The sequence below is a fragment of the Dromaius novaehollandiae genome, chromosome 8 (genome assembly GCF_036370855.1).
Source record: "Dromaius novaehollandiae isolate bDroNov1 chromosome 8, bDroNov1.hap1, whole genome shotgun sequence".
In the NCBI taxonomy this organism is placed as follows: Eukaryota; Metazoa; Chordata; class Aves; order Casuariiformes; family Dromaiidae; genus Dromaius; species Dromaius novaehollandiae.
The window spans coordinates 36,754,790-36,781,402 of record NC_088105.1 but is presented as its reverse complement, the minus strand read 5'-3'; the positions used below and the strand labels follow the sequence as shown (position 1 = coordinate 36,781,402).

Genomic DNA, 26,613 nt, shown 5'->3' with positions numbered 1-26,613 from the left:
CGTGGGGTGGGGAAGGAGAAGTGGGGCTGCCCTGGCTGTCGCGTGACGGAGGAGCCGGTGAAGCTGGGCGTCACGGGGGGATGGATGAGCGGCAGATTAATAGTTCTAAGCAATTGCATTATCTAATGAAAATTTTATATGATTATTTTATATAACTTTTTTGGCAGGTGGACCCTTAAATGGATAGTATTGATTGCTGGAAAAGAGCCTGGCATGTCTGCTGCTGGGATTATTAGAGGAGAATTTATAGTAATTAATACCTGTGTATTTACATCATTTTCCAGGCTGCTAATTGTGTGAAATCCATTTGAGCTGTTTTGGCAGTGCTGGAGAGTTCATAAACTTTTTTTAATGTTTAGATTGGAAGTTGATTTTGTGCTGAGGTGTTGGGACTTTGCAGAGGTGCCGGTAGCTCTTATGGCACCAGCTGAGGGGGACGGCAGCGTCCCCGTGCGTGGCAGGACCGCGGCTCCCGGACCGTCCTCCCATTGCACCATCCCTGGTGCCCTTCACGTTCCCGAGGAGCGAATATGGGGGGACAGAAGGGCGAGAGGAACTTAATTTTCTTGATCTCTTCAGCTGCCTCTTCGCAGAGCCTCAAGGAATTGTTTTGTCTTTAAAAAGACACTGTGCATGCTGCAAAACGGAGGTTTTGTCTTTAAAAGACGCTGTGCATGCTGCAAAACGGAGGTGCGTCAAAGCGGCTTCAGGCAAATGTCCCCAGCTTGGCCTGCAAGACGAATTGCTGACAACCTTTAGCGCATCCCGCTCCACGGCTGGACGGCCGTCCGTCAGTCCAGCCTGGGTCAGGACCTGCACGCTGCCCTCCTGCCTGCGACAGATGGCTTGGGAAAAAGATTGCCAAAACGCGGAGGGTTTTTAGGAGAAGGGCTCTCCGGCTGCACCTTGGTCCTGCAGCCAGGCCAGAGCGGCCTTGGGATGCTCCCGCCGAAGCCACGGCCTCCGTGCATAGCTTCACCACTCGCAACATGGGGCAAGAGACCTGCTGGGTCCGTAAGATGGGGCAGCTCCCAGTTGCAAGCGCGTTTGTAAGTGCTCCGTTGTGCCGGCGCTCCGCGTTAGCCCCGGGCTGCCGTGGGGAGCGCAGATGTTTATTCCCAGAGTTTCGGAGGAAGAGCCCGCGCGCGGGGATTAAAACAAGGAGTTGCTGTGAAGCTTTTCAATAAGGACATTGAAAATACCTTCTTTCACCACCTTTCTGGCACGTACCAAATCCAGAGTCGCAGGAGACCCAAGCAGCTTAACCCTTGCGTTGGGTTTGCAGGTCAAGCAGCCGGCGGGGCCGGGGCGCGCGGGTGCGTACGTGATTCCGCATCCAGCATCCAGTTCCCCGTCGGATAGCTCTCATCGCTGAACAGCACTCGGAGGTAGAGGAAGTACTAGTTTTTCAAACGCTCAGTTGTCAGTAATTACTCGTAAGCCTTACTTAACTTCCAAGAAGTTTTCCTGCGTAACCCTTGGGTACACACGCTTGCATGCAAGAGCAAGCTGCCTCTTGTTTAGTCTGTCTTACACCTTTCATTTTTATCCTGCCCCCTCACACACACACGCACCTTTTTTTTTTCCCCCCTTTAATTTGGTTGCTGCGAAATTTTGCAGCACTGCCAAGTTATTTCCTTGGGATATATTTAGATAAAGCAAGATCAGCAGAGAGTGATGTGTGTTTGCGTAAGGATGTTTGTAAATGTTAGCAGTAACACTGTCAGGATTGCGGAGCAGATGTCCGGGAGATGCTACCGAGATCCTTATTTACAAACTTGTAAATGACTGGAGGGGTTTCCTTCCCGGGGATAAGGGGGCCGCCTACTTAAGAGATTAAAATCCTATTGTTTTGTGGCTGAAGCTGCTCTGGTGGAGCTGCTGTCTCAGATTATCCTTTACAAGGGGAAAAAGCTCGGTATTAGCTTGAAACACCATTGAACTGTTTTGCCTTTTTTTTTAAAGCTCGGGCTTCAAATGTGAAAACAATGGCGCTGGGTTTTGTTTCCCTTTTTTGGTTGTTTTTTAAGGGGGTGGGGGGGATGCCGCCCGGTGTGCTCGGTCCTGGCTGAGCCATAAGCTGCTGCTTTTGTTCCCCAAAAGAGGGTTTCCTTGCTGTGTGGCTCTCAGACAGTGCGTTTTAAGCAATCACACAAGTCTTGTATATATTACAAGTATAATTAAGCTAAACTTGTATTCACCAAAAAGCATCCCTTGCAGCAAAATTCAGTGTCCCAAAGGAGTGATGTTAATGGCATTTGGGTAGAGGGTATGATCGTACTGCAACAATCTCTTCTGAATCTGTTTTTTCTTCTTCTACCAATGCACAAAGCTTTATCCCAGGCTATTTTTTTACCTTCTATCATCCTAAAATAAAGGAAGACCAGTTAACTCCTGGAACCTCAAGCCCAGGGGCTTGCAGCGGAGAAGACACCAGCCCCCAGTCCTGTGCAGAGGTTGTCTGCAGAGTGTCCCGGGGGCTGGTGGCGAAGGCATGACGGGCTTGGAGGGAAACACAAGTGCCCTGCTCTTTGTGGTGGTTTGGAGTTAAGGCAGCAAGCCTGTGCTGGGAGGAAGTCCTTCCACCATTTTTTCTCCCATCTCTGCTCTTTGTAGAGTTGAAGACTTGGTCTTGACCCCGTTTGAATCAGTGCGATGCCAGATAGAAAGGGAGGTTTGTCAGGGCTTAGCTGGGGCAGTAGTGACCCACGTGCACCATTGAAGTTGCTCATCTCTCGCACGTTCCCTTAATTTGAGAACGTATCTGCAGTCCGCGTAGGCTGGTAGGGCTAGAGTCAAACCAGCCGTATTTAAAACTTGCGGGAAATCAGCTGCAGTTGTGTGACAGAAGGCGCGTGCCGGTGCCCACGCAAAAAGCCCTGCGTTGGAAGAGCCCTCTGCAACGGAGAGGTTTTCTTCTGAAGGTGAAGCTGGCCTCAGCTTGGAGGTTTATTGATGTGGAAATAGAAAGTTATGAGTAAATTGTGTAACCATTGTTTTTACTATCATTTGCAGCTTAATTTTTAAGCGTCCTTCCAAGGAGGCAGCAACCTGTTATGAATCTCTGCAGTTACGAGGTATTAGCGCTGTATAGGAAGCAATAAAACAGCCTTGCTGTTTTGTGTGGAGACTCTTTCCAGGGAGGCTGGTACTTCGTTTGCAAAGGGCTCTTCTTTCTTTCTCCTGTTGCTCCTCACACCTCCTCCCTGGAGGGACTTCGGAAGGTGTCGGCACGATGCGGATGTGAAAAGCAGCAGAGAAGGCTTTCAAACAGCGTGATTTTCAAGCGTGGGGCAGGCTGCGAGATCCCGGGCAATCTGCACCAGCCGGGAGTGGTGGTCCTGCCCCGCGCGCGCGGACCTGGGGCAGAGCTGCTGCCAACGTGCTGCAGCGCTTAACGCAACGGGTCACGGCGGCTTTGGGCTGGCAAGAGGACGCTGTCCTGTGTGGTGGGCTTAATTTTTCTGTTTTTTTGCATTGATGCAACACAGATGCTACCACCAACCCAAAGATGGGACTAATGCAGAAAATCATCTGATGTTTAGATCTGTACGAAATGGTCAACATACTGTCATCCTCCGGCATTAATCAGATTACCGTGAGGTGTGGGAGTGTTCTATTATTAAATTTAAAACCTCGCTGTATAAGATGAAGGCAGCTTTAATGAGATGAAAAGGCTTAACTGGAGTCCAATTAAATTCGGTATTACCTGTTTATGCAGGCTGCTTAAGTCCTGACCCGTGCGCTGATTTCTTCCGCGTGCTCCGAAGCCTGTGCGGTAGGCAAAGAAAACAAGGGAACGTAGGGGGTGACCCATGTGTCCTGAGCATCTCTGAGCACTTGTGCTGGAGATGGGAGCTTGTGCCGGTGGTCCAGGGCCAGGGTTTAAAAAAGGCACATCAAGACTATGCCCGTAAAGTGACCACAAACTCGTCAAACGCTGGTTTCTTGCTTACAGTAAGTTTTGGGTGGTGGCAGCTGAGGCAGCGGCCGTCCTCCAGCACTGCCCCTCGCTCCTCTGGGGCTGCGTGGGGGGAAACACATCCGAAGTCCTCTGCTCTGGCCCTCCAGCCCGCACGTAAAAGCTCTGCAGGGCACAAATTTTAGGGCAAGCGACGACTTGGTGTCTGCGGCGTGGGTCAAGCAGGCAAGCCTGGCTCTCCCCGTTTCGCAGAGCGTGATCCCAGGGGAAGCGGGAGCAGCCGGGAGAGGGGTCCGGCAGCCCTGCCCTAATGGCCAGACTGGCTTCCGTGGTGAAACGCGTTAACTTCATTAAACTCCCGTCACGGTCCGTGGGACGCAGGCACACCGGGTCAGGGAGGGAAGGAGGGGAAGGGATGCCATCGCCGGGACTTGCCTCCCCAAGGCAGCTCGGGTCCCATTTCTGCAGAACCGGGCTGGAGAGGCGAGGACCCTGCTCCCGAGAGCCTCCCGGGGTGGTGGGACTCGTCTGTGGCGGGGTGCCCAGGGCTCTGGGGGTTTTGTACTCCTCTGCTGGCTGTCAGCATCTCATCACCAGTGTTTTGAGGTTTTAAAAAATCTATGTGTGTGTTTTCCATGAAAAACAGCCCCTGGATGTCGGGGTGAGCTCTGCGCTCACCAAAGCAAGTTGGGTGAGTGCGCAACCCAGAACTGCAGCACCCCGAATGTGCAGCAGAGGAATCGGCTCAAATGTGACGTAGAATAGATATTGCTGATACGAGCTGGGACCTGTCGGACCCATCTCCTGCTGGGAGAGGGGGCCCTTGGGATACCAGTGAGGCGGCCCGGCCTGGTGGGAGCCTTGCAGATCCCTGCGGGGATCAAGAGCGGGCAGTGAGGACATGGTTGCTCTTGCTCGAGGGAGATGCATCCTCCAGAAAATACAGGGAGCTCCTGGGTCTGCAGCTCTCAGGCCACCTTAGCGCTGGTCTGGGTAAGCTGGTTCTGCGGGACGGCCCTGAATTTGTCCAGGCGAGAGCTGGAGGTGATGGAAATGAAGGATCAGCGTGTTATCCAGAGGGTGAGCGGTGGTTTCTTGTGCTGAAACTGTGTCGGAGGCGTCGTAGCTCACCAGCTTTCCAACTTTGGCTGCTGAGTGCCTTCTCAGGGACGGTTTCTTTTTGGCAGGTATTTATTTTCTCTATGAAATAACCAATTACCGGAGTAACACGACACTGATGTGGGCCGGGCTGGGACTTTCGGGGGCTATCTTAAGCTACCTAAACGCTGCAAGGCTTATCTCGGGGCTTGTCAGAAACCACAATAGGTCCTTTGGCGGAGGCACACGGAGGTTGAACCGCTCGACTGGAGGTTTCAAGACAAGCGGTGAGCGGGGCTAGAAGGGAGCCACGCGGCTCGGCGGAGCCAGCGTCCATCCCTGGGGTGGCCGAGCCCTGGTGCTCTGCAGCGGGGCGGCTTTGGCCGCTCGCCCGTCCTGCTTGGGGGTGAAGCTGCAGCAGAGCCACAAAAAAACAAAAAAAACACCAAAAAAAGCCACTGTTTTTCAACAGCCGCTACCTGCGTGCATTGGCGTGGCTGCTCCCCGCACCGCTCCTCCTTGGGCAGCGCGGGAGGATGCGGACGGCGGCTTTCGGGGTGGGGACGCGGGGCAGAGGGCGGTCACGTGCAGCGGGGCAGGATTCGGCCCACGAAACCCCACTAAGTCTTGCTGGTGACTCATGGAAAGATACAGCACAGGTCTGGGGTTGAGTTTGCCGTTATTTGGGAGGGGCGGAGGGAGGGTGGCAGGAAATCACCGCCGGCCGTCGGCAGGGAGGGAGTCCCCAGAGCCACCTTTTTCATTTTGCTTATCAAATTTTCATATCTAGCCAAGATTTCAACTCCACCTGTGGTTAAAAAAAAGAAGAAGAAAAGAAAAAAGAAAAGAAAAAGGGTGATCCACAGAACTGGGGCAGAGCCTACCCCGGTACATGTGGTACGTCGGGGGAGACCTCCTCGCTTTGGGAGCATTAAAAGGAGCTTGACGCGATGCTGCGGAGGGAGTTTCGGGTCTGTCCTGCAGCAGGCGGAGGAGCCACATCATTAATGGTGTCCAAAAAAAAAACAGCAAAAAAACCCCGCTGCCGAGCCGCTCTCCACGGCTCCCCACCGCTTTTCGGCTCCCGGGAGAGCGCGGCGCTCCCGCGGAAAGGCTCCCCTCCTGCCGGGGTCGGTCCCAGCCGGACACGCTCCCTTTGGCCGCCTTCCAGCGCGGAAGGCCGTCGCGTAAGCGGAGGCGCAGAGCTTTTCCTGGCTTCCTGGGTTTAATAGCCCTTTTACTGAAAAAGCGAGATTTAAAACCATGTGCCACGGCCGCCCGCCGGTGCAGCGGATGGGCTCCAGCTCCGGCCTGGCCACCCGTTTCGGCATCGCGGGCGGGCGCCATCGCTAGTGTTTGGCAGTGGCGACGGCTCGAGCGGCTGCCTCACGCGCGGGCAGGCTGCTGTTTAGTACCGCGGCTTTCCCTGCTGATACGCTGTTCCAGTTAGCAGGGTTTCTGGCAACGCAGCCAAACGGCACATCTTTTTTCCTGCTTTTTTTTCCCTTTTTTTCCCCCCCCTTTAACCTAATGTCAGTGGGCCTGCATGAGTGGACTCCTACAGATAATTTAAGTATCCGGCTCCTAGCTGTGTTGTTTTGTCCAATTTCTATTGCATTCTGACCTACATCATTCTTTATTTGCAAAGCTATACTTGCAGGCAGCAGTAATAAATCAATTAATGACTCTGATGAATCGTTTAATGGCTGACAAAATAACACTACAGTCAACAGCTTGGATCTCTACAGCAGTACCAGAAGACGCTGGTTGACTCAGGGTAGGGAGACGAAACAGAGACTGTTAGCTCAATTAGTGCAATTAGTGTGCGATTTAAAGGCTTAGACGGCATCTGCTGGCATACCGAGTTGGTGTGTTAACCGAGTGTCTAGGTTTGGAAGCGAAACGCAGTGATCCAGATTGTCATAATTCTACTTGCTTGCTTCCACTAAAAACAGAAAAAAAAATCCAACGTATGTGGGAAAGCTATATATATTTCCCACATATATATATATATATATATGCCCCAAGAATTGCGTTTTGTTTCCAGCACAGAACAAATTTACCATCTAATAAATGCAAATGAGCATGCATCCTGGCTGTGCAATCGCTGTCGCAAAACTGGCCCCCCTGTAAGGAGGTGAATTATCCAATTCCCACTCGAGTCGAATGCCAGTAACAAACCCAGCCCGGGAGTGCGGAGGGATTTGAACAATCCCAGGAATCGCTGGATGATTTTAGGGACTGGATCCGTGACCTTTTTTTTTATTCATCAAGGTACCGTTTCAGGAGAGGGCTCGACGTGCCGTAACCTGGCACGGGTCCCGCATTGCCACTGGAACAAGCACGAATTTGGCACGGCCATCAGGAGCCCTGGTTAGCTAAATAAGCAGAGGACTCTCTCCCTCGCTGCTCTTGCCCCGCTTCCACGGTGGCCGCGGTTGAGCCCGGCCACCCGAGCCGTCGCCGTGCGCCAGCTGCATTTCGGCACCAGCCGTGGCTGCGGCCAGCCCGGTTTTACCACCCAGAAGCGACCGTCAAGGTGCACGTAACAAGATGTGATTTGCCTAATGCCGCGTGTTTATTGAGGCTGGCAAAGAGTAACGTAACCAGACAAATGAAAACAGCCCGTGATCGTAACGCGATAATGAACGCGGTGGCACCAAGACTTCGCGGTGTTGCACGGTGCAAACACGGCTGGGTCGCCTGCTGTCCCCCGGCACCACCGCGGCATCCCCAGCACGGACCAAACGTCCTCCCAAAGCAGCACCCGGGCAGAGCCGGGGGTCTGCCGAGGACCCGCTGGCAGGACGGCAGAGAAACCCACCACCTTCGGCTGCCCCACATTTGTTTTTAGGCACTTAAATATTTGCCCTGCCTTTTAGCCCGCAGGCAGCCCTAACGGTGCTTGACTAATCACCGCTGGTGGCAGAACGCGCCCCAGCTTTCCTGGCACGTCGTTCGCTTCTGAGCCGTGGCATCGCTCCTCCTAAGCAGCTCTTCATCTTCTCTCTGCTTTTCCCACCGCACCTGGAGGCCGCCGTTGAGCTCGGAGGGGTTCGTGGCAGGAGTTCCTGCACCGAGGGCCCGCAGCCGCGGTGGGTGCAGTCAGCAATCAGCCCTATTTTTCCGGAGACTTGGTGCTGGAAGGCTCTCCAGGTTGGGGCGAAGGCTGGCCAGGTTGGGTGCCCTCCTCTTCCTCATCCCGCCGCCCTGCTGGACGGGAGCCTCGGCGGGAGGCAGCACCGCAGTGGAGGAGCCTGACCCGGCCGGCACACCGGGCTCGGTGCGAGGACCTGGCGGCCCCACCATCGCTTTGGCGTTCGCCCATGTGCTGCGGTTCAACAAAACGCATCTGTCGTTTCTCCACGGCGAAAGGTACCTCGGCGTTTACCTTAGCGGTGGCGACAGGGAGGAGAATGAAGCGAAATAAAATGTCGTTTTGCAGCCTTGTAAATCATTCATTGAGGACTGACCAGCTTGGCTGCCATCCTGCAGTACGCTCAGGGCACTCGCGGGGTTTTAATTACTGAGTTCTGCCAAGCGCCACATGTGCAAGGAACTTTAAAAATGCATTTTCACTGCAGATGCATAGGTGAGGTTGGGGGTGTTTATCATGGAAAAATATTCTGTGGTTTTGCGGAAAAATGTGCATTTGCTTAATGATTTTCTTTGGCTGCCTCGCTCTCCTTCCTCTGCTTCCCGTTGCCCAGGGAAGGTGGTGTGCACCATGCTTTGGTTCAATACGAAGGCTTAAAAGCTGTATCCATATATCAGGCCAAGGCTCTTTTTGCACCCGAGGTGCGGTGCGTTATTGCATGCTTTTTGGCTGCCGTATGGGGCAATTTTGCTGCCACATTTGCTGAACACACCGTGCCAACGTCGGTGTGAGTTTTGAGTTGCCTCCTTTGCACGGTGTCGAACCCACGCTTACAACACCTTTGCTGATCACGGCGTCGTTCTCCCGCAGCCTCTTCGGGCCCTGCGATGCCCGGATAGGCGAATGGCTTTATTCCAAGCTGGTCTGGGATCTGTTTCGCCTTGGGAGATTCCCCAGCAAGGGATTATGGTGTGCTGGAAATCTCTTGAAACCATAAAATATCACCTTGGCAGCTTTACTGCAGTGCTCGCCGCCTTTGGAGGGAAGCGTTTTGCGTGATAGAGGGTTTAATAAAGGAAATTCTAAATGGACTTGCTGCAGTTTGGGGCTTGGTCTTATATATTTTTGCATTAAGAACATTCATCTGCTTTGCAGAGAAACTGCAATATGTTCATGGCCTTGGATTAAGATTTGGTTTTACTTTTATAGCTGACCCACTTGGGGGGACGGAGGGAGGGGGAGAACTGGGTTCACTCCCTCTTCTTTCTATTTTTGCTGCTGTCTGATGTATAAAAAGAGCCTGGAAGGGGTAGGCTTATTTTTGCTGCCAGGACTTTTTTTTATTAACTGTAAAAACACTCAGATCTGGTCCTCGCTGTTTATCTGGAGAGCTTGGTCCGTGACGCCTCGTTCGCAGCCCTGCGGCGGGCTGCCGCCGGCGTGGGAAAGCCACCGCGGGCCGCGCTCCTCTCCGGTGGGGCGGGCGCGGGGGCAGAGCCCTTGCCCCGAGCGAGGTCCCCCGCTCCCGTCCCTCCGTCCTGAATCCCCCCCGGGTGCTCTCCCTGCCGAGAAGCACACGGAGGGAAAAAGGCACCCGTAACCCGAGGGAGGTGCGGGAGCAGTTAGCATGTCCCAGACCTCGGCTTGCACCACGTTGTGGTCTAGAAGAGCAAGATTCCCAGCCAAATTTTGGGGTCCTTTCTCGGCAAAGCTTAGGAAAATAGTCCTTCGTTTTCCAGGCTGGTCAAGGCTTGGCGTTTGGGCTTGGCTTGTCTGCTCGCATCTCGCTCCGTTCTGGCTGTGCCACATAAATTAGGGGCACTGCCCGGGACTTGCACGGCTGCAGTTTGCAGCGGCATCGCCCTGCGCGCCGGGTCTCGGTGCGGTCAGGACCCCGCAGGCTTGGGACTAAAACCGAGCCTGGGCGCTGCTCCTGCTACGTGGCTGCGGCTGCCTGAGCTCGTCTGGGAGAGGAGCCGTTGTGTAGTGGAGGGTCCAACTCGGACCCGGTTGGCGGTGCTGAGGCTCTTTGTAGCTGGAAACGCAGGCTCGTTTGTCCGCAGGTAAACGCGAGCGCAACTCTTCGGAGGGTTTTGGTTTTTTATTGTCTCGCTTCAAGAGCAAAAGTGTTATTCCTGCCCCAGAGGGGATGTTTTGTCCGCAGGAGCATTTGGGGAACATTTTCTTCTCCTCTCCGGGCAGGAGCCTTATGTAATGCTGCTAAGTAGGAGCGAGCGCGGTGTCCCGGTAATTCGCACCTTCCCGCTGCCCCACGGGCGAAGCGACGCCGGCCGGCGGCTCGTCCGCCCATGCCGAGGCTTTCGGCGAGGAGGAGCCGCGGCCGGGCCGGAGCAGAGGCACTGCACGCAGCTGGTGCTTGGCAGTCGTTGCAGGACGCCGTTTGGAAAATAGTAATAAAAGCTTGGCACGCTCGTAAAGGGGGGAAGCATCTTTTCGGAGGACAGGACCAAACGGCATCGAAACGGCAAGTGCAGGGGGGTAGGGAACGAAGAGAAGCGTATAAAAAGCCTTAAAATAGCTTGTGCCTGAAACAACACGTTAGATGAGAGCCTCGGATGGATTAACAAGCCTCAAGGTCTGTTGGAATAAATAAGTGAACTCCAGGGTGATTCCCAGTTTTTGCACGGCCATCTTCTCCCTGGCCAAGTTTGAGCTTGGCCTGGCTGTTGGTGGCTAACGTAATGCGTGTTCCCGGCCTCGCGGGGAGCCCGGCTCGCTTGCAGACCCGGGAGCGAGCGCCGAGCGAGCGCCGGCCAGCAGCAAAAACCGGGGAAGGAGGCGTGCGAGCTTCGGGCCGGCAAAACGCGGCGGTACCGTGCTAATTGCCTCCACGTGGCGCGGCGAGGAGAGACGGCGTTTTCCTTCCCTCCGCCTCAAAACCAACGTGTTTGTCCTGGTTTTGTTCCCTGCAGAGCGCAGCTGCCGCCCCGAGTCCCGTGCTTGGAAACATTCCCCCGAACGACGGGATGCCCGGGGGCCCCATCCCGCCGGGTTTCTTCCAGGTAGGCTGCCGCTTTTCCCGCTGCCGGGGCGCACGTGTGTCCGTGCCAGCACTGTGATGTTCCGGGGGGATCCTCACGTAGCCATAGATGACCTGTATATAAATAACCAATGCTCTGCTGTTGCTCCACGTTTGCTTTCTATTTTTTGTGGCCTTAAAGCAAATTTATTTGTTGCTTGTAGAGGCTGTTTTGTATTTACAATTGATACTTTCCCCCAGCTGCGTGTTTTGTGTTTGGGTTGAGACTGTATTTGTTCTTTGGTCATAACAGACATGCATAATTGAAAACATTCTGGATTTTGATTCCTGAAACTTTTTCCCCCTCTGGTTAACCACTTGATTTTTTCCAAATGCAATCACCAAAAGCATTAACAAATGCTGGCTTAAGCTACGGCTACAGGCAGAAGCGGATTCAATGCAAGTCCAAATCACTGAACGCCATCGAGGCACCTTGTAAGCAAATATCTAGCAAAATTCCTAAAGTTTCCGTATTCGTTTGTCCTCCCACATTAAGCTCTGATTAAAGATGAGGTAAAGTATGTTTTGAGTAATGCTCATGAAGAGGATTTTAGCAAGCACTTGGAAAAGAAGTTTTCAAAACTTTTAATGTTTTTTTATTTCTTTTTGTATGTCACGGTGTGCACTAGTTTGTAGCAACGTAAAGTGTTGGTGCATTAAAATCTTATTTCTCCAGGAATAAGCACTTGTTCATGTAACGATTGAATGTTCAGTGTAACAGCTGAAAGAAATATTTGCTCTGGCAAGCTGCTTTTTTTATCTGAGCTTGTGATTTGTATATGGGAGAAATTCTTGGGCAGTAGACAGGCGAACTTGATAAACTGCTTGTGATTTATTATGGTGCTATCTTAGTGCGGTATCACAATTTGTGTGCTCATGGGAGTCAGGGAAGAGGGAAGGAGGGTTTATTTCTTTTTTTTTTTGGAGAGAAATCCCATTTCCTGAACATGCTTATGACAAAATAAGAATATCCGATATTGATGGGTAACCCTAAAACAGGCTAATCTTGTCGCAGTGCTCTGCGACACGGGGTGAAGTGCACAGGGGAGATGCTATCTCGCAGGTCGTAGCTGCTGCCAGCAATCCGAGTGCCAAGTTGCGACTTCCAGCAAGCGTGTTTCCCAAGTCCTGACCTCATCCTGCTGCGGAGGGGACTGTCCTTTCAGGCATCCCCGCAGGTCCGTGCGAGTCAAGGAGCTAGCTAAAATTGGGGGTAGACTTCGAAATTACGGGTTGGGTTTAACGGAGGGGGGAAGACGAGGGAGAGGAACGGCGTTTGGGAGCACTGCCAGCCGTGCCCCGCACGCGCTGTGGATGCTCGGTGCTTCCCGTGGGCAGGCTCCAGGGTTGCCCCCTTCTCCTTTCTGGCTTCTTCAGGGCTGCCTGAAACCTCAGCAGAAACAAGGGGCCGTGCACGCCTCGTGCGCCCGGTCCCCGCAGCTCCGGCGGTGCCGAGCGGAGCCCCCGCCTCTGTGGAGGGTGCTCGCCTGGCCGTGGCGTGGGCGAGGAGGAGGGAAGGGGCATGTGGCTCGCACGTGGCCTCTCAGCTGCCTTTCCTGAAAGCCCTCCAACGTCTGGTTTTCCCTTCCCCGCTCGGGGGTAGAGGGGAGGAGGGGAGAAGTGAAGTCCCACCTTTTACGGGGTCCGAACATCACCCCCAGGTCTGGTGTAGACGTTCAGCTCGCTCCAGCTTCGGGACGGCCTCGAGACGAGCTCTGGCCGAGGTGTGCTGGAGGCTCTGCGCTGGGCCCTTTGCAGCTCGGGGTTAATTTCTTATCTCTGTAGGAAATTAAAGCGCTGAAGTTAAGAGGGCAAAACCAAAAAGGTCACAGGAAATGCAAAGGATTGAAACAGTTGCGGTTCTTCTCCCTGACCCTTTGTGTGCCAGCCGTGGGACGGGACGCGGTCTCCAGCCATGGCGAGACCCGCGGGCAGAGGGAGGATCGGGAGTTTGTCTCGCTCTGGCAGTGCCGTGCTGGCAGGTCAGGCCTAAAAGCCGGGCTTTGAGGCATGGGCATGTCATTGTAGGGAAGGCTTTGGAAGTGGAGAAGGCTCTGGGGGCAGAGCCTCTCCTGCGTTGTGCTGGCAGCGTAGGGGAGCATCAAACCGGGAGCTGTGCGGGGAGTAGACCAGCACGGCTCAGGTCGCTTCGGTGCCTGCTGCCGAGATCCGGAGTTGCCACCTTTGGAGGCACAAGCTCTGCAGCTTCAAGTGTGCAGCCCTGTTTGGCAAAGGGGAAAAAATGATATGCACCATTCTTGGGAGTCGGTGGCCCTAAAAAAAGGCAAGAAATTGCTTGGAAGAGAAGTGGCTTGCTGGGAAGGGGAGAGGAGAGGAGCAGTGGCACCCGCAGGGACCTGTCTGCAGGCTGCCGGGTTGCCTGGAGAGTCTGCTCCTTCTCTTGGAGTTCAGCAGCAACCTTTAGGCTCGGGGCCAGAGGGAAATGCAGGCTTCAGAGTCTCTCCCAAAACCTTGTGCTTGGTAGGAAAGGACAGGCCTGGGCACCCTTCAGTTGTCTGAGCCCTGCGCGGTGCCAGCAAACTGCAGCGGCTGGCATGAGACCCTTCTCCGGACAAAAGGTTGCCCTGTTCACAGCTAGCCTGAGTAGATGCTTTTATTTAAATCTCCTTCTTTGTTCCTTTAAAATGAGCAAACAAACCCGTTGCTCATCCTCCTAAAGGTCATCAAAGTCGTTTCTGCTTTTGTTTTGAGAGCCGAATTGATGCCCGTTTGCAGATACCTCGGATGGATCTCTTCTGCTCCAGCAGTGGGGCAGGGGGGTTTCCAGGGAAATGTAGGTTATTTTACCCAAGGTAAAATAAAAGCTATTAATAGAAGTGTAAGACCTTCCTAATGCCACATAAATGGGGCGTAGGAGGTGGGGGAATGAGCGTGCGCACACCCAATAATCAGAGACCCTCTGTGGCTGTGCCTGGTCTCCCGAGCGCGAACTCGCTGCGCAGCTCTGTAACACTCTCTCTGATGAAATGGAAAGTTGAACATAAATCAATGTCTGTGGCTGTGTTAGCTATGCATCAGCAGTTAGTGCGCGAGATGCACCAAAACAAAGCGCCGGCTGGTCGGTGTTCCTACACTGCCCCCTAATGCAGAGAAGCCTCGGGAGCTGGGGAGGACGGTGGGATTTCTCGGATTGGGGGGGGTTCCGCTTGCCTCCGTGCCGTGCAGAAGGAACGCGTCCCTTTAGTAGGTCACGGTTACCCCCTCGGCGAGATGGAAGCGAAGCTGGCAGTGGGAGGCCGCGGCGCGGCTTCGCTCTCCCAGCGTGGTTTTCAGGCTCCCATTTTAGCGTCTGTTGGTCATGCCATGGACGTCTTGCTAGTGCTTCTCGAGCCGTTTAGTTCGCTCTGTTGAAGTGACTTCTTTCTTCATTGTGCAGAGCCTTTTCCATCAAGGAGCATAAGTAAACAGAGCCAGTGTGGGTATTTTACCATTGGTTTTATTTCATGTGAGGTTTAGGCATACACATCTGTCCTGGCTGTAGTGAGCTGAGCGTTGCCCTCACTCGGTCATGGGCTCCCCAGCCAGGGGTAGCCGGGCTGCTCTTGCCCCTCCGGTGCCGGTGCCACCAAGGTCTCGTCCAAGGACTGCTGCGGGATGCCGCGCTCGCCGGCTGCAGCTCTCTCCATCGGTCCACGCCGCGGGGAGGAACGGCCCTGGCGGACGGGCACCTTTGCGATCACGCGCTGGAGCGGCATCTCAGCGTTGGCCTGGCCTTCGCCCAGCCTGCTGCCACCTCCCTCCCTGCCCGTCCTGTCTCCCACCCTGGAGTTGTGGGAGGTCAGCAGGCATCCCAGGAAAGGCGTCTTTGAACCGACCAGTAAGGTTGTCCACAGATAATGAAGATGGCAAAGTCAGGGAAATGGGAAGGATCCCCCCAGAGGCCACCATCTTCCCCCGTCAGCCTTGCTGTCCTCGGTTTTTCTGTCGGAATTGCAACTTCAGGTGAGGCAGAAATCTTTGCAATCTGATGTTATTCGCATGAGATTTGCTGCTGCTCTGTAGACTCCTAATTTTAGCAGAAGCTGTGTGGCCGCTGCTAGCCTTGTCTAGTCCCTTCTGCTGCTTCTGTGAACCAGTTTCTGGGAGACGGCACAAGAACTGCAAGAGAAACTTCCCTTTCTCCGAGCCAAAGGGAACTTCACGAAAATCCCGGGAAGCAAATATAAATGTCAAGATGTATCCGATCTGCTGTCTGTGTCACAGATACAATAGATGCTTTCCCAGAGCCCGCTGGAACAGGCGGGATGTGTTTGAGCCGCAGAGATTGCCGAAGCAGGGCACACAGTTCAGATCTCTAATGGTTCCTCTTGGGGATATCTTGATTTGAAATCCTCTCAAGTAATCTCTTTAGCCGACGTTCAGCCAGCTTCCTGAGGAGTGTCCCCCATCGTGAGATGTGCTCTTTCCTCCGGCCGTTTCCACGTTTCCCCTCCCCGGGAAGGGTAATGTAACTCTTCTCCAGGGAGCGCTGGACTAAAAGATCAGAGTCTGTATTACTTCCCAGCTGTTCGCGACGAAAACTGGCTTTGCGAGAAAAGGAGCGTTTTGTCCATCTCCGTTTCATTTGGGAATAGTGCTCCCAGCGCAGCTTCCAGGGAAGGGATTTGCTGCTAGAGAAAAGATTTACGGAACAGAAAGGTACGATTTAGAGCTTTTCGTAGCTGCTTCTCTTCCTCCGGAGACGGAGGTTCGGGGTTTTTAGGGTTCCCTTTTGGCTGTGGGTAGTCCCATTTTCAAAGTTGGACCCTACAGCTCCTATAAACGAGCTACCATCCCTGAACACGAAGGCATTTGAGCAGCGTCGCTGTTGACAGCTCTTTGTCTGTTCGAGGAAATGAAAAGCAACAGAAGCATGCACAGAGCTCGGTGCTGGAGGCCAGCAGAGTTTTCCTTCTCTCGTGACACCCGAAGCCGTTTCTTTCCAGCTGCGGCACATCCAGCAGTCCACAGGAGATGGCCAAAGGCAGAGCACGCTCACCACATAAATATGTTAGCAAGGAAAGCAGCCAGGAGAGCTGCACACCATTGTGTGGGCAGCGTTAGGCGGTGTCAGTGAGTCCAGCAGCTCTTCAGTATTTACACCAAACCAGCCAACCCTGGGGAACGACAGCCTAGTTGCTTTGGAGAGAGATGAGTCACCTTCTACTGAACTGGGCAGAAAATCATTACTTTGACCCAGGCGAGTGATGTAGCGGAAGAGCATGATTTGCTCTAGGACAGGCTGCCGGCTTTTCCTGGGGGAGCGAGCGGCGCGCGCATTTGGAAGTGGACTGCAGATTAACAGCGTGGATGAACCGGCGGTGCCTGTTCGCAGGGGTCAGGCAGGACCAACCAGCCTCGTCCCTCAGTGGGCTTGTGTTGGAGCTGGTTTGTGAGCTTCGTATTTCCCCTGTAGCACCAACCCTGTAAGAGTGGGCGGAAGCTAGAGCCAGGCTGATCTCGAAGGGCTGGTTATGCCACTCCTAATGCTATGAGCTTTTCTAGCCCTGCTGGGTTTTCTCCTGTAGTGCAAGGCGTGTGCTCTACAAGTTTTGAAGGAACATGGCTTATGAAAGAGGAAGGCTGAAGGAAAGAAAAAGCGAGTGTCAGAGAAAGTTTCTCTGGAAGTTTAGTAGGATGCCCAAAGCTTTTGTAACGAATGTCTGGAGCATATGGCGGGATTTGCAGTCAACTTTCTCTCGGGCGCTCCATCCAGATGGAGGTGACTGTTCTTGGCTTCAGCTGACATGGGTTTGTTTCCTGAAGAGCTGTGTTTAACATATTCCTTAAAATCAGAATTCTGCACTTGGAAGCCCCAGATGCAAGAGAGGCAGATCTGCTGCCCACGTCTCCCCGAGTAGGTCTTCTGGGGAATTTGGCCAGCGTTAACGTTTCATTACTCTCTCCGAGAAAGATGCAGTTGGGTCTTCACCCGGCACCTTCTGCCTTCCTGGCATTGCTGGCCTCCCTCGCAGTCAGCGTGCCCGCCAGCCGCTTGGTTTGCTGCGGAGAGTCCCAGCACACGGCACGGCCGGGGAAAGCTGGGGCAGGGTGGGCTTTCCTGCTGCCGTCCCTACCGAAGGCCAAGTCCCTTATAAGCAGAAGATGGCCCTTCTTCTGGGCTCTTCTGCCAGCTCTGTTCCGGTGGGGTGCTAGGCAGTGCCTGTTGCATAATAAAACCGAAACCATATCTGTTGTAGAAACGGTTTTTGGCTTTGGTGGTAGGCTCGGGTGTGTTGCAGGCAGCTCAGAGAGGCTTTGAGGGTCGGACTTCAGGAAGGGCATAGGAGAAGACTGCTTTGTGGGGCAGGGAATTTCTTCTAGGAACGTGAACCTCCTAGTCTGTGAACCAGAACCTGGCAGAAGCCTGCCGGTGCCTCCAGCAAGCTCAGAGCCGCTGGGGTTTCGATTATTAACCTGGGGACGCGGCAGTTGGTTGTAGAGCTCTTCAGGCACTAAGTGCCCATTAAGTTTCTCACTGGATCTTCAAATTATTGCGGGCTGGTGAGTTTTAGCAGGCGTTGTTGCGAGGCTGCCAGAAAGCGAGGACGTTAGCTGGTGGGTACCAGCTGGCTTGTGCCCTGCGAGGTGTGAGCAGCTTGCTGGCATCTCCCCGCGTGCCCCTGGCTTGAGCATCGGGGAGGCTGTGACAGGGGAAGGTGAGAGCGGAGCCGTTTTTGCATTGTTTTTCCTTAAACTCATGGAGCATACAAGTTATGGCTCCAAAACCCTTCCCGAGGGCTGGAACAACGGTTTGGTTAGCGGGTCTGGACGTGGGCTGCGGAGGTGGAGGAGCCGGGCAGGCACCCCAGGGACTCCGCTTGAGGTGGTACGGGGCTCACACGTGGAGGTGCGGGCTGGCTAGCGGCCGTGGCCACCTGAGCACACCAGGCGGACGGCCTCATCTGTATTGCAAACCTCCCCATGTCCAGGGCGTGTTTTTTAAAGACCTAAACGCCGTCCCGTTAAGGAGAGTTTTGTCACAGTGATGCTGTGCTGAGTTCTTTTAAACGGATTTTCTTGTGTCCGTCAGTGACCATGGGTAACCTTTTCCAAAGAGACGTTGAGGACCGAAGTCACATTTTCAGAAGTGACTTAGAGGATGATTTCGTAGTAGGTGAGAAGCATGTTAAGCACACCAGCCCTGCCACCTTTTTAGAGGATTAGTGCCTTGTTTTTGCTCTTAAATCAGCCGAGGTGCCCCAGCCAGGCACCCCGCAGAGGACGCGTGCCCCTTTTACTCTCTGACGGCAATTAAGCTAAAAAATTAAAAATTAATTAATCTTTAATTAATGTTCATTTAATTTATCTTGGTACGTTCTAATGTTGAAACCGGTAGGCAGAGAGAGACAGTTTTTAAAATGCGAGACACTTTCCTATTGCTAACTCTGAGCTGTTGGTGTCTTGTTGCATCAATGCTTTGTCTCCTTATACCGTTCTGCATCGTTCTGCCACCCCCAGAGGTACTTGGAAATGTTTTTAAATACCGAAACTCCACCATTAGCTGAAAGTATGTGGCCCATAAAACATGATCCATTTGTGGTGAATTACTCTGGAAACATAAATTGACACGTGCAGAACTATGATCGCTGCTGCAATTTTCCATGTTTAATATTTTACAAGAACTTTGAGAAGTTGAGCTCGTGAAAGACAGAGTGGAAATAATCTGATCACATGGAAACTCCGGGTATAAAGCAGCAGCAGCAGCAGCAAACTTCTGTCATCTAAAAGTCCAAATTTGTCTTTTAAAGTCCCTGTAGTAAAGAGGAAAAAAAATTAAATAGAGATGAGTTTGACAGGTAGGCTGGAAAACCTAGAGCTATCTGAAACAACTTCTAACGCTGCTTTAGATGTTTTGGGTTGGGGGTTTTTTTGAGGTAGCTGAAGGAAGGTAAAGAATAACCTTCCATGTAACACATTAAACCAAAGCTTGCCAAAACACAGGGAAGGCTGATGTGAACAGACATCTCCAACGTTGCCAGCACTGCCTCTGCATTGAAGGCGTTCCCAGTTGACGTGGTCCAAGGAAACGGGCAGTTAGCGTAGATGGGTACTGGGCTGTCTGCTCGAGTCTGCAAAGAGCCTGAAGCCACAGCTCCAGCCTGTAACTTTGCCTCCTAAATAGATGCTGAAGCATTCAGGTGGGCAGGCATCCTCAGCTGAAAGGCAGCCTTGGTCGTGTAGCATCTGCAGATGTTCGCAGAGGTAACGGCACGCAGATGTTCTGCGTCTCTGGCCGAGAAGCACGTCGCCCATCTGCAGCGGGGCCGGGAGTGCTCGGAGGGCCGGGCCGCAGCGGCGGATTTTGTCCCCGCAGCGTGGCTTTAGCGGCCCCAGGGTAGCAGGCAGGAAGTCGCGAACGTTTCAGATGCTTCTTGTTGTTGCTGTTTTGAAAAAGAAAAAAAAAAAAAAAGGAAAAGGCCCTTGCAGCTCCTCCCCTGCTGCATTACGAGTTGAGGGAGCATGCAGCAGTCGCCAAGATGTTTGCACAAGCCGTACATCTGCAGTTACATTAGCCAGAAGTAGCTGTCGGGAGCATTACTACGGCGGGGTAATGCGACCGTGAGGAGCCTGTTTACTGCCCTGTGCCGCTTGCCAACAAAATGCTTCATAAAGTCTTGAATTTCCTGGGAGCGCGTTACTATTTCTCGCGTGCTCGCAGCTTGCACAAGGCCGTTACTGTCTGCGCTGCCGGGGAAGTCGAAGGGGTGGGGGCGGCCCGGAGTTTCTTGGCCGGGAATCAATTAACCGCTGCTGCTCTTTGCACTCCGCTGTATTTTGGCAAACTGTGAGCAGTCGGGGGATTAAGCGCGGCGCACGAGGGGAGCGAGCGAGGGTGTGCTTGGAAGCGTGCGGGGAGGATGCAATCCAAGACCGCTTCACCTCCTCCACTCCCCTCCGCGGGAAGGAACTGGGAGATGTGAATTGCCCTAAAGCGCTTGCCGATCAGTCTTAAATGCTCAGATTGATCTCTTCGTGCCTTTAATTAACGCTAGCGGCTTAGGGAAAAAAGTTCTGCGTGCTCCCGGTGAGGACAGGGCTCTTCCCCGCTCGGCGTGTTGGAGGCGAGAGGGCAGGGACGCATCCCCCGTAATGCATTCAGGAGCACAAACATCTGATGCTCTCAAGATCTAATTGCTGTGTGCTGTGCGGTTTTGTTTTTTCCCCCGGTGAAAATGCTGGTGTTTCCTTTATGGACACTTTTATTCCAGTTTCTCTAAAATAAACAAACACTGCTTGCTTTGAAGGCTTGAACTGCAGCTCCAAAATGCCACCTCCCACCCTCGTGCCCCTCGGTTGGACAGGGAACATCTCCAGCACCTGCAACATGTGCTCATCCTACCGCTCGCCCGTGGGCACGTGGGGCCCAGCTCTCCTCCAAACCCGAGCCGCAGCGCTGGGGCACGGAGAAAAAGGACCTCGTGCAGAGAAGAAATTTTGGGGCACCAAGCACGCGTTTCGCAGGATCTTTCGCCCCATGGGTTGGTGGCACTGGAGGAGCCTTGGAGAGTCCTGGCTTGTCCTTCCCACCTTGTGCTGCTCGTTCATCCTTGCCCTTCTTCCCTACCCCAAATCCCGTAGCTGCGATGCACAGGAAGGACCTTGTTCGTAGTCCGAGCCTTGTTCACCCCTTCTGGGCTCGGCGCTTCTCTTGCACATTAAAAACGGCGGGGTCCGGGTCTGGTTTTCTCCCTGGGCATGCAAACTCCCCTTGCACCAAAGCGAGTTGGGTGTCCGGAGGGGCAGGGACCGCTCTTGTTCGCCTTTTCGGAAAAGAGGCGGTAGAGCAAGTTGTGCAATGGCGTGACTGCATCTCCATGACCACTTACGCTGTATCTGGAAGCCTGGCAGGAGGCTGTTTGTTTAAATCTGTTTGGCTACATCACTCTGCGTAACAGTTCAGGGCGAGAAAAAAAATCCTCTTACTTTATTTACATTGCACTCAAGTTTCCGTAGTACAAAAGATTTGCAGGTGCAAATATGTCCTGCCTTCATTAACTTCCCCTCCCTTTTTAATTTATGTGATTTCAATTTTCCTTCCCTGTACTGTTAATTAGGGGACCCTCTAATCAGTACCATTATCACAGTGGTATTCATGTTTAGGAAAGCTGCTAAACAAATGCTTGCAAAATTGCTAAATGGCTAATTAATGTCTGTTAATTAAGAAAATTGCTCATGGTAACAAACCATGCCATTGCTGGCAGCAGCTAGAAGGCGAACACTTGTTGAAATTAGTAACGAGGCAGGTACAGAACATCTGCTCCCGAGCCTTTTCCTGGAGCGTGCCATTGCTTCGCATAACGTACTCACAAAGCTTTTTTGCTTTCTCTACCAATTACACATTCTTCGACTCGAAAATACTTTTTTCCCTTATGTTAACATGCACCAGTACGTTCCTGCACCAGGCTCGCAGTTTTTCCAAGTAATCTTTCATTTTGTGCTTTAAAGTGGGGGGGGGAGAAAAGTGGGCGTTCAACCCCAAAATGTCAGAAACTGCTGCATTGCAGTGTTCAAAACCTACATGAACTAATCTTTCTTTTTTTCCCCCAGACATCTTTAGTATTGCTTTACTCAAAAGAAATTTTACTTGCATCATTAGGTAATTCATCTTGGGGAAGGCTATTGCATCCTTAAAGGGTAACCGTACGGCCCTGCATGTACAAGTGGTTGGGCTGCGCCGTCCGTGCCTCCGAGCCGACCTCGGCTCTGGGTTCAAAGCGCCCGGCACGGATGTGGGACCTGCTTCTCATCAAATTTTAAGCCTCTGCCCTAGCTTTACAATCTCGGATACACCATGGACCCTCGGGTCAGAAAGGAAGCCCTGGAAGGTGTTTCCTACCTTCGGGAAAACATGGGAGGAGAGAGGAAAAAAATATTTTTGGTCTGGGGGTTTTTCTGTGTTCCCCAACCGCTCTGGTCCTCTCCTGCCTATTTTTCGCTCTCGCTGCACGCCCTTGCGAAGTGTAGCCCGGTGTGTTTATCGTTGCCGCCTTGGTTGAACTGCTGAACCGTTTACTGTAATGTGGCTGCTGTACTTTGACAGATGTTCTGATTTTTTTCTTTTTTTGCATATATCGTTATTCACTGTTTAGTTACAAAATGAACAGCAACTCACGGAAAAGGAGGGAAAAAACAAACAAACAAAAAAGCCTTGAGAACTGGCTTCCCGACAAAACAGCTCCACCAGCGAATCCTTTTTTTTTTTTTTTTTTTTTTTTTTTGCTCTTTCTGCGCTTTCATGTGCTAATCCATAACCTCCTTCTGCTGTCTGACCTCACAGGGACCGCCTGGTTCACAGCCCTCGCCACACGCACAGCCTCCACCTCACAACCCTAACAGCATGATGGGACCCCACAGTCAGGTAAAGACCCCGGCGGTGTGCAGGGCCGGGCGCTCGATTTGGCTCTGTCGGCACGCGGGGACGTCGCCCGAGCCTCCCGGGCGGCGGGCGAGCCGGGCCGGATCCGCTGCCGGGGCTCCCCGGCCCCTCGAGATGCTCTGGCTTTGGTTTTTCTGCTCTCTCGTGGTCACCCCAGCTCCGATATGAAATGTTGGTTTCCTCCCAGTTTTGGTGTGTGCAGTTGACAACGGACTGAGACGTCAATCGTGGGTATCAGACAATTTTACCTCCCCGAGGCAGCCTGCAAAGTTTGACTTCACGGGGGTTTTTAACCTTCTGTTAGTAGCAGCAATTGCAAAAAGTAGCTTAAGTGTTTCTTCTTTTTTTGGTACTTAGCACTGGGGATTTTTTTTGTGCGTGTCTGTATGTGCTTATTTGCCACTTTTTTTTTTATTATTATTTATTTAAACTTGGACAGTATCTAATGTTCAGGGTTTCCCGTGCGCTGATTTTAACAGCCTCGTGCAGTGTTGTCGAAGTATGTCAGATGGTCTCTCAAACAGTAATAAATCTACGGAAAACGTTGAAAAACGGACTCCGAACACTTTTTCTTTTTTTTTTTTTTGGAATTTAAACTTACTTTTTTAAAAAGGCATTTCTGCAGACAAATGTGTAAAGTCTAACCGGCCTTTGCGTGGGACGCGCTGTCTCCTTGCCGCTCCTTGCTGAACTCACTTTTGTGTACTTGCAGCCTTTCATGTCGCCGCGCTACGCAGGAGGTCCCCGGCCCCCCATCAGGATGGGCAACCAGGTACTGCACCCCTTCCCCTCCCCCCCCGGGGGCTGCTGGGGCGTCGTCGGGGGGGGAAGCGGGGCGAGGACCAGGCAGCCGAGGAGGCCCTGGAAACGCTGCCCGCGTTTGATTGAGAGGTGTCACCGCTTCCCCGAGACGCCCTGCTCGCTGCTGCTGGTGGAGCATTAAGCGTCAAGCAGCCGTTTGCTGAGACGCAGCCGCGCGCGGGGAGTAAATGTCAGTCTAGCGCCTGCCACGTTTGCTTCCCCTTGCCAGCAGCTTCTCGCGCGCTGAGCTTCCAGCTGAAGCGGCGCAGCCTTTGCGGTCTCCCGCGGCGCTGGGCTCCTCGGAGGTTGTCCCACCGGGGTCCCACGGCTGGTGGAGGCACCTTGTGCCGTGCCGGGCTGAGACCATGCGAGCGCTCGCCCCGTGCGCGCTTTCCCTGGGACCATCAGAAATTAAAGCGACGGAGATGGCCCTGCAGCTGGGTTCACCCAGCGCTTCCTTCGGCTGCAAGCTCAGGTGGCGCAGGTCACGCCTGAATTTTGGGGGTGAGGTTTATCCTCTTATCCCAGCCAAAACAGTGACAGTTCGTTGGTGCCGCTGTGAACCCAGAGCTCCACCCCATACACTAAGACCGTCATGTCAAGTTTAGTCATTTATGAGGTTTAAAACCGTGCTGGCAAGATCTGGGCAGCAACAACCTAATCACAGGCTTCCTCTAATTTCTTTCTAACAAAAAGTAGCGTGTAATTCGTTTTAGAAACAAAGTGTTTTGGAAAGATTACCGTGGGAGCTTGCTTTCTGCTCGTACTTGTTACAAGTAAAGCTGCTATTCGTATATAACTCTTATTACTAGGAACAGCACTGGTAGGGCAGCGAGGTAGCGAGCGGACGTGGTAGAGCAGCGTTCTCCATGTTATCGTGTTCTGGGTTTGAGACATGTCACTGGGACCTGCCAGGCGAACATCTGGGGTGACACTTAGCCAGCTGAGGCCTGGCTGTCCCGCTGCGAGGACAACTCGCAGAAATCCCTCGCGGGTCCCGGAGTTGCCCCGCAGCGCGGGGTCGGTGAAGCCCCCGGCGAAGCACGGGGTGGGCTTTGCGGCGCTGCTCCCTGGGCTGCCTCTCGGCAGGGCACCCTGGGAACTCCCGGCCTCCCAAGCGTTACTGTTCCCTCCAGAGCTAATCAGAAGGTTTTTTCCTGAAAAGCCACGTACAAAAGCACAGGTTTGTACGTGCACAGGCCTTGGCGAGACCCACATCCAGGGGGACAAAAACAATAAGCAGGAAGGTAGGAAAGTTAGGGAGCAAAAGGCTAAATACCCATCAGTTCAGCAGCCTTGGTTTATCCTCCGCTTGCCTCCCATCTTCCAAGCTGCCAGAAACCTGCTGTTAGGGTCTGTCCTCCGTTGGCAGATTGGGTGAATTTTGGCTTGGCTGGAGGCGCCCAGGCTGCAGCTATGCTTTGCTCAAGCAGCGGGAGATACTGCGGCAGGGGGATTTGGGGAGGGGGGAGCAGCGGAGCCAAAACTACAGGAGTAAGTGGCCGCTTTCGCCGCTCCCGAGCGCATCGGGAAGACTGGGAGCTAATCTTCCGCAGATGGAGCGTCTCCCCTTCGTTAGCAAATAAATCACTTTAACAAACATGATTTGGCCACGGTGCTATGTAAATACCTCGAAACGGCACTGCCCAGCTCCTTTCGCTCCTGGCTTTGACGCTCCTGCCCCGCTCAGCCCGGGGTTTCCCCTCGGCTCCAAAAATAGGGAGGAGGTTGCAGCCTGCCTGCTTGCAGGCTGAAGGGGAGGGAGGAAACGGTGGCATCTGGTCTGGGTTTTTTTAGAGGGTGTTTGCAAGAGAAAGCAGGAGGGCTATCAAAGCAAAGGTAGGCAAATTCCAGGAGGCTGCAGCAACACGTCCGGGGCGGTAGCGATCCCGAGGGAGGCAGGCAGGAGCTCTTGCAGGCGGCCGCAGGTCGTGCCGCGACACGAAGGGCGTTGCATCGCGGGGAGCGCGCCAAATAACCCAGCACCCCTGGAAAGCGCGAAGCCTTGAGCTGGGTCTGTATGCGTGGGCTGCATATTGGCCAGGATTAGCCTGGGGTCTTGTTCTGGGGTCTTGTTTTGTTTAGTTCTGGGGGGTTTTGTTTGTTTGTTTTTATCTTCCTCCCCTTATTTCAATATGTAGCCTCCGGGGGCCGTTCCTGGTACACAGCCATTGCTGCCCAATTCGATGGATCCCACGCGACAGCAAGGTAAATCCAACCAAGGAGGTTCGAACGTGTCCCCCTTCCCTGCTAGCGGTTATTTTGGGGTCTGTACGCTGTTCTCCCGTATAACGTGCCTGCTTTCCTCCCAACAGGGCACCCTAACATGGGCGGACCCATGCAAAGGATGAATCCTCCCCGAGGGATGGGCCCCATGGGTCCTGGTCCACAGGTAAACTTCAGCGGAGCATTTCTCCCTCCGTCCAGAGCCAAATAGCATCTTACGGCTCTGAAAAAGCCAAACACCATCTGAACAACCTCTGGGGGCTAAAAGGGCTGGGAGTTTTCCCCCCTGTCCCCCATTAGTGTTAATGCATTTTACATTAGTCTTGCATCTGGAAATCCCTCCTTTTAACATTAGTGAGGTCTTCAAAGCTGCACGTCCTCATTAAGGGTATTGCAAACCCCCTCTTGCTCTTCAGTCAAAGGGGATGCCACTTAGCACCGAGCCTGCAGTAGCGTTTGAGTGCATTACGCAATGTGCCTGGGAAATACTTATGACCCTAACAGCAGGAAAGGGAAAGGATGCTTACATTAAAAATAAATAAATAAAAATGGAAAGATACCTTTAGCAGGGGAATAATTCTTTCCTCTGCTCATTTCTCCTTCTGCTGCCCGCTTCTGCAGACTTCTGGAGCTCTCTGCTATTTTAGTCATTTCACGTTTGGATTTTTTTTGAGGGGTAGGAGGAGAAGGAGAGAGGTTGGTGTGATCGAGCTGTTCAGTTTAGGAGGAAAGGTGGTTTCTGTAGCGAAAACCTCACTTGCAAGTCGATGGGGCCCCTCGGCACTTCCACCCCAGGGAGAGGATAGGCAGAGCAGCACCTCGCTTGCTGCCCCGCGAGCTGTGGGAAAGTGCTGTCGCCTTTTCTCCGTTTCCTGCAGGTGTGTTTCAGGAGCTCCCGCCCTTTCCCAGGCATTCGGCACACTGTAGCGCTCGTTTGCTCTCGTAGTGAAGACGCCTGCCCTGGTTTTGGTTGTCTGAGTGGGGTTTTTCTATATGTGTGCTCTTGACTTTGGAAAAACAGTATAGCTCCCTCCACTTAATTTCACAGA

General features: G+C 53.1%; 1 protein-coding gene across 3 annotated transcripts in view; it reads left to right on the top strand.

Annotated features, from left to right (window-relative positions):
* The window catches only part of SSBP3 (single stranded DNA binding protein 3), a 92,389-nt gene that overhangs the window by 56,404 nt on the left and 9,372 nt on the right, over window positions 1-26,613 (top strand). The window contains exons 5-9 of one of the 3 annotated variants that reach the window (XM_064516233.1): window positions 11,051-11,140; window positions 22,439-22,519; window positions 23,250-23,309; window positions 25,480-25,546; window positions 25,654-25,730. In XM_064516233.1, coding sequence (XP_064372303.1) covers window positions 11,051-11,140; window positions 22,439-22,519; window positions 23,250-23,309; window positions 25,480-25,546; window positions 25,654-25,730 — 375 coding nt within the window. The remainder of the gene's footprint in view (window positions 1-11,050; window positions 11,141-22,438; window positions 22,520-23,249; window positions 23,310-25,479; window positions 25,547-25,653; window positions 25,731-26,613) is intronic. The other 2 variants (XM_064516235.1, XM_064516234.1) reach the window with 2 other exon arrangements.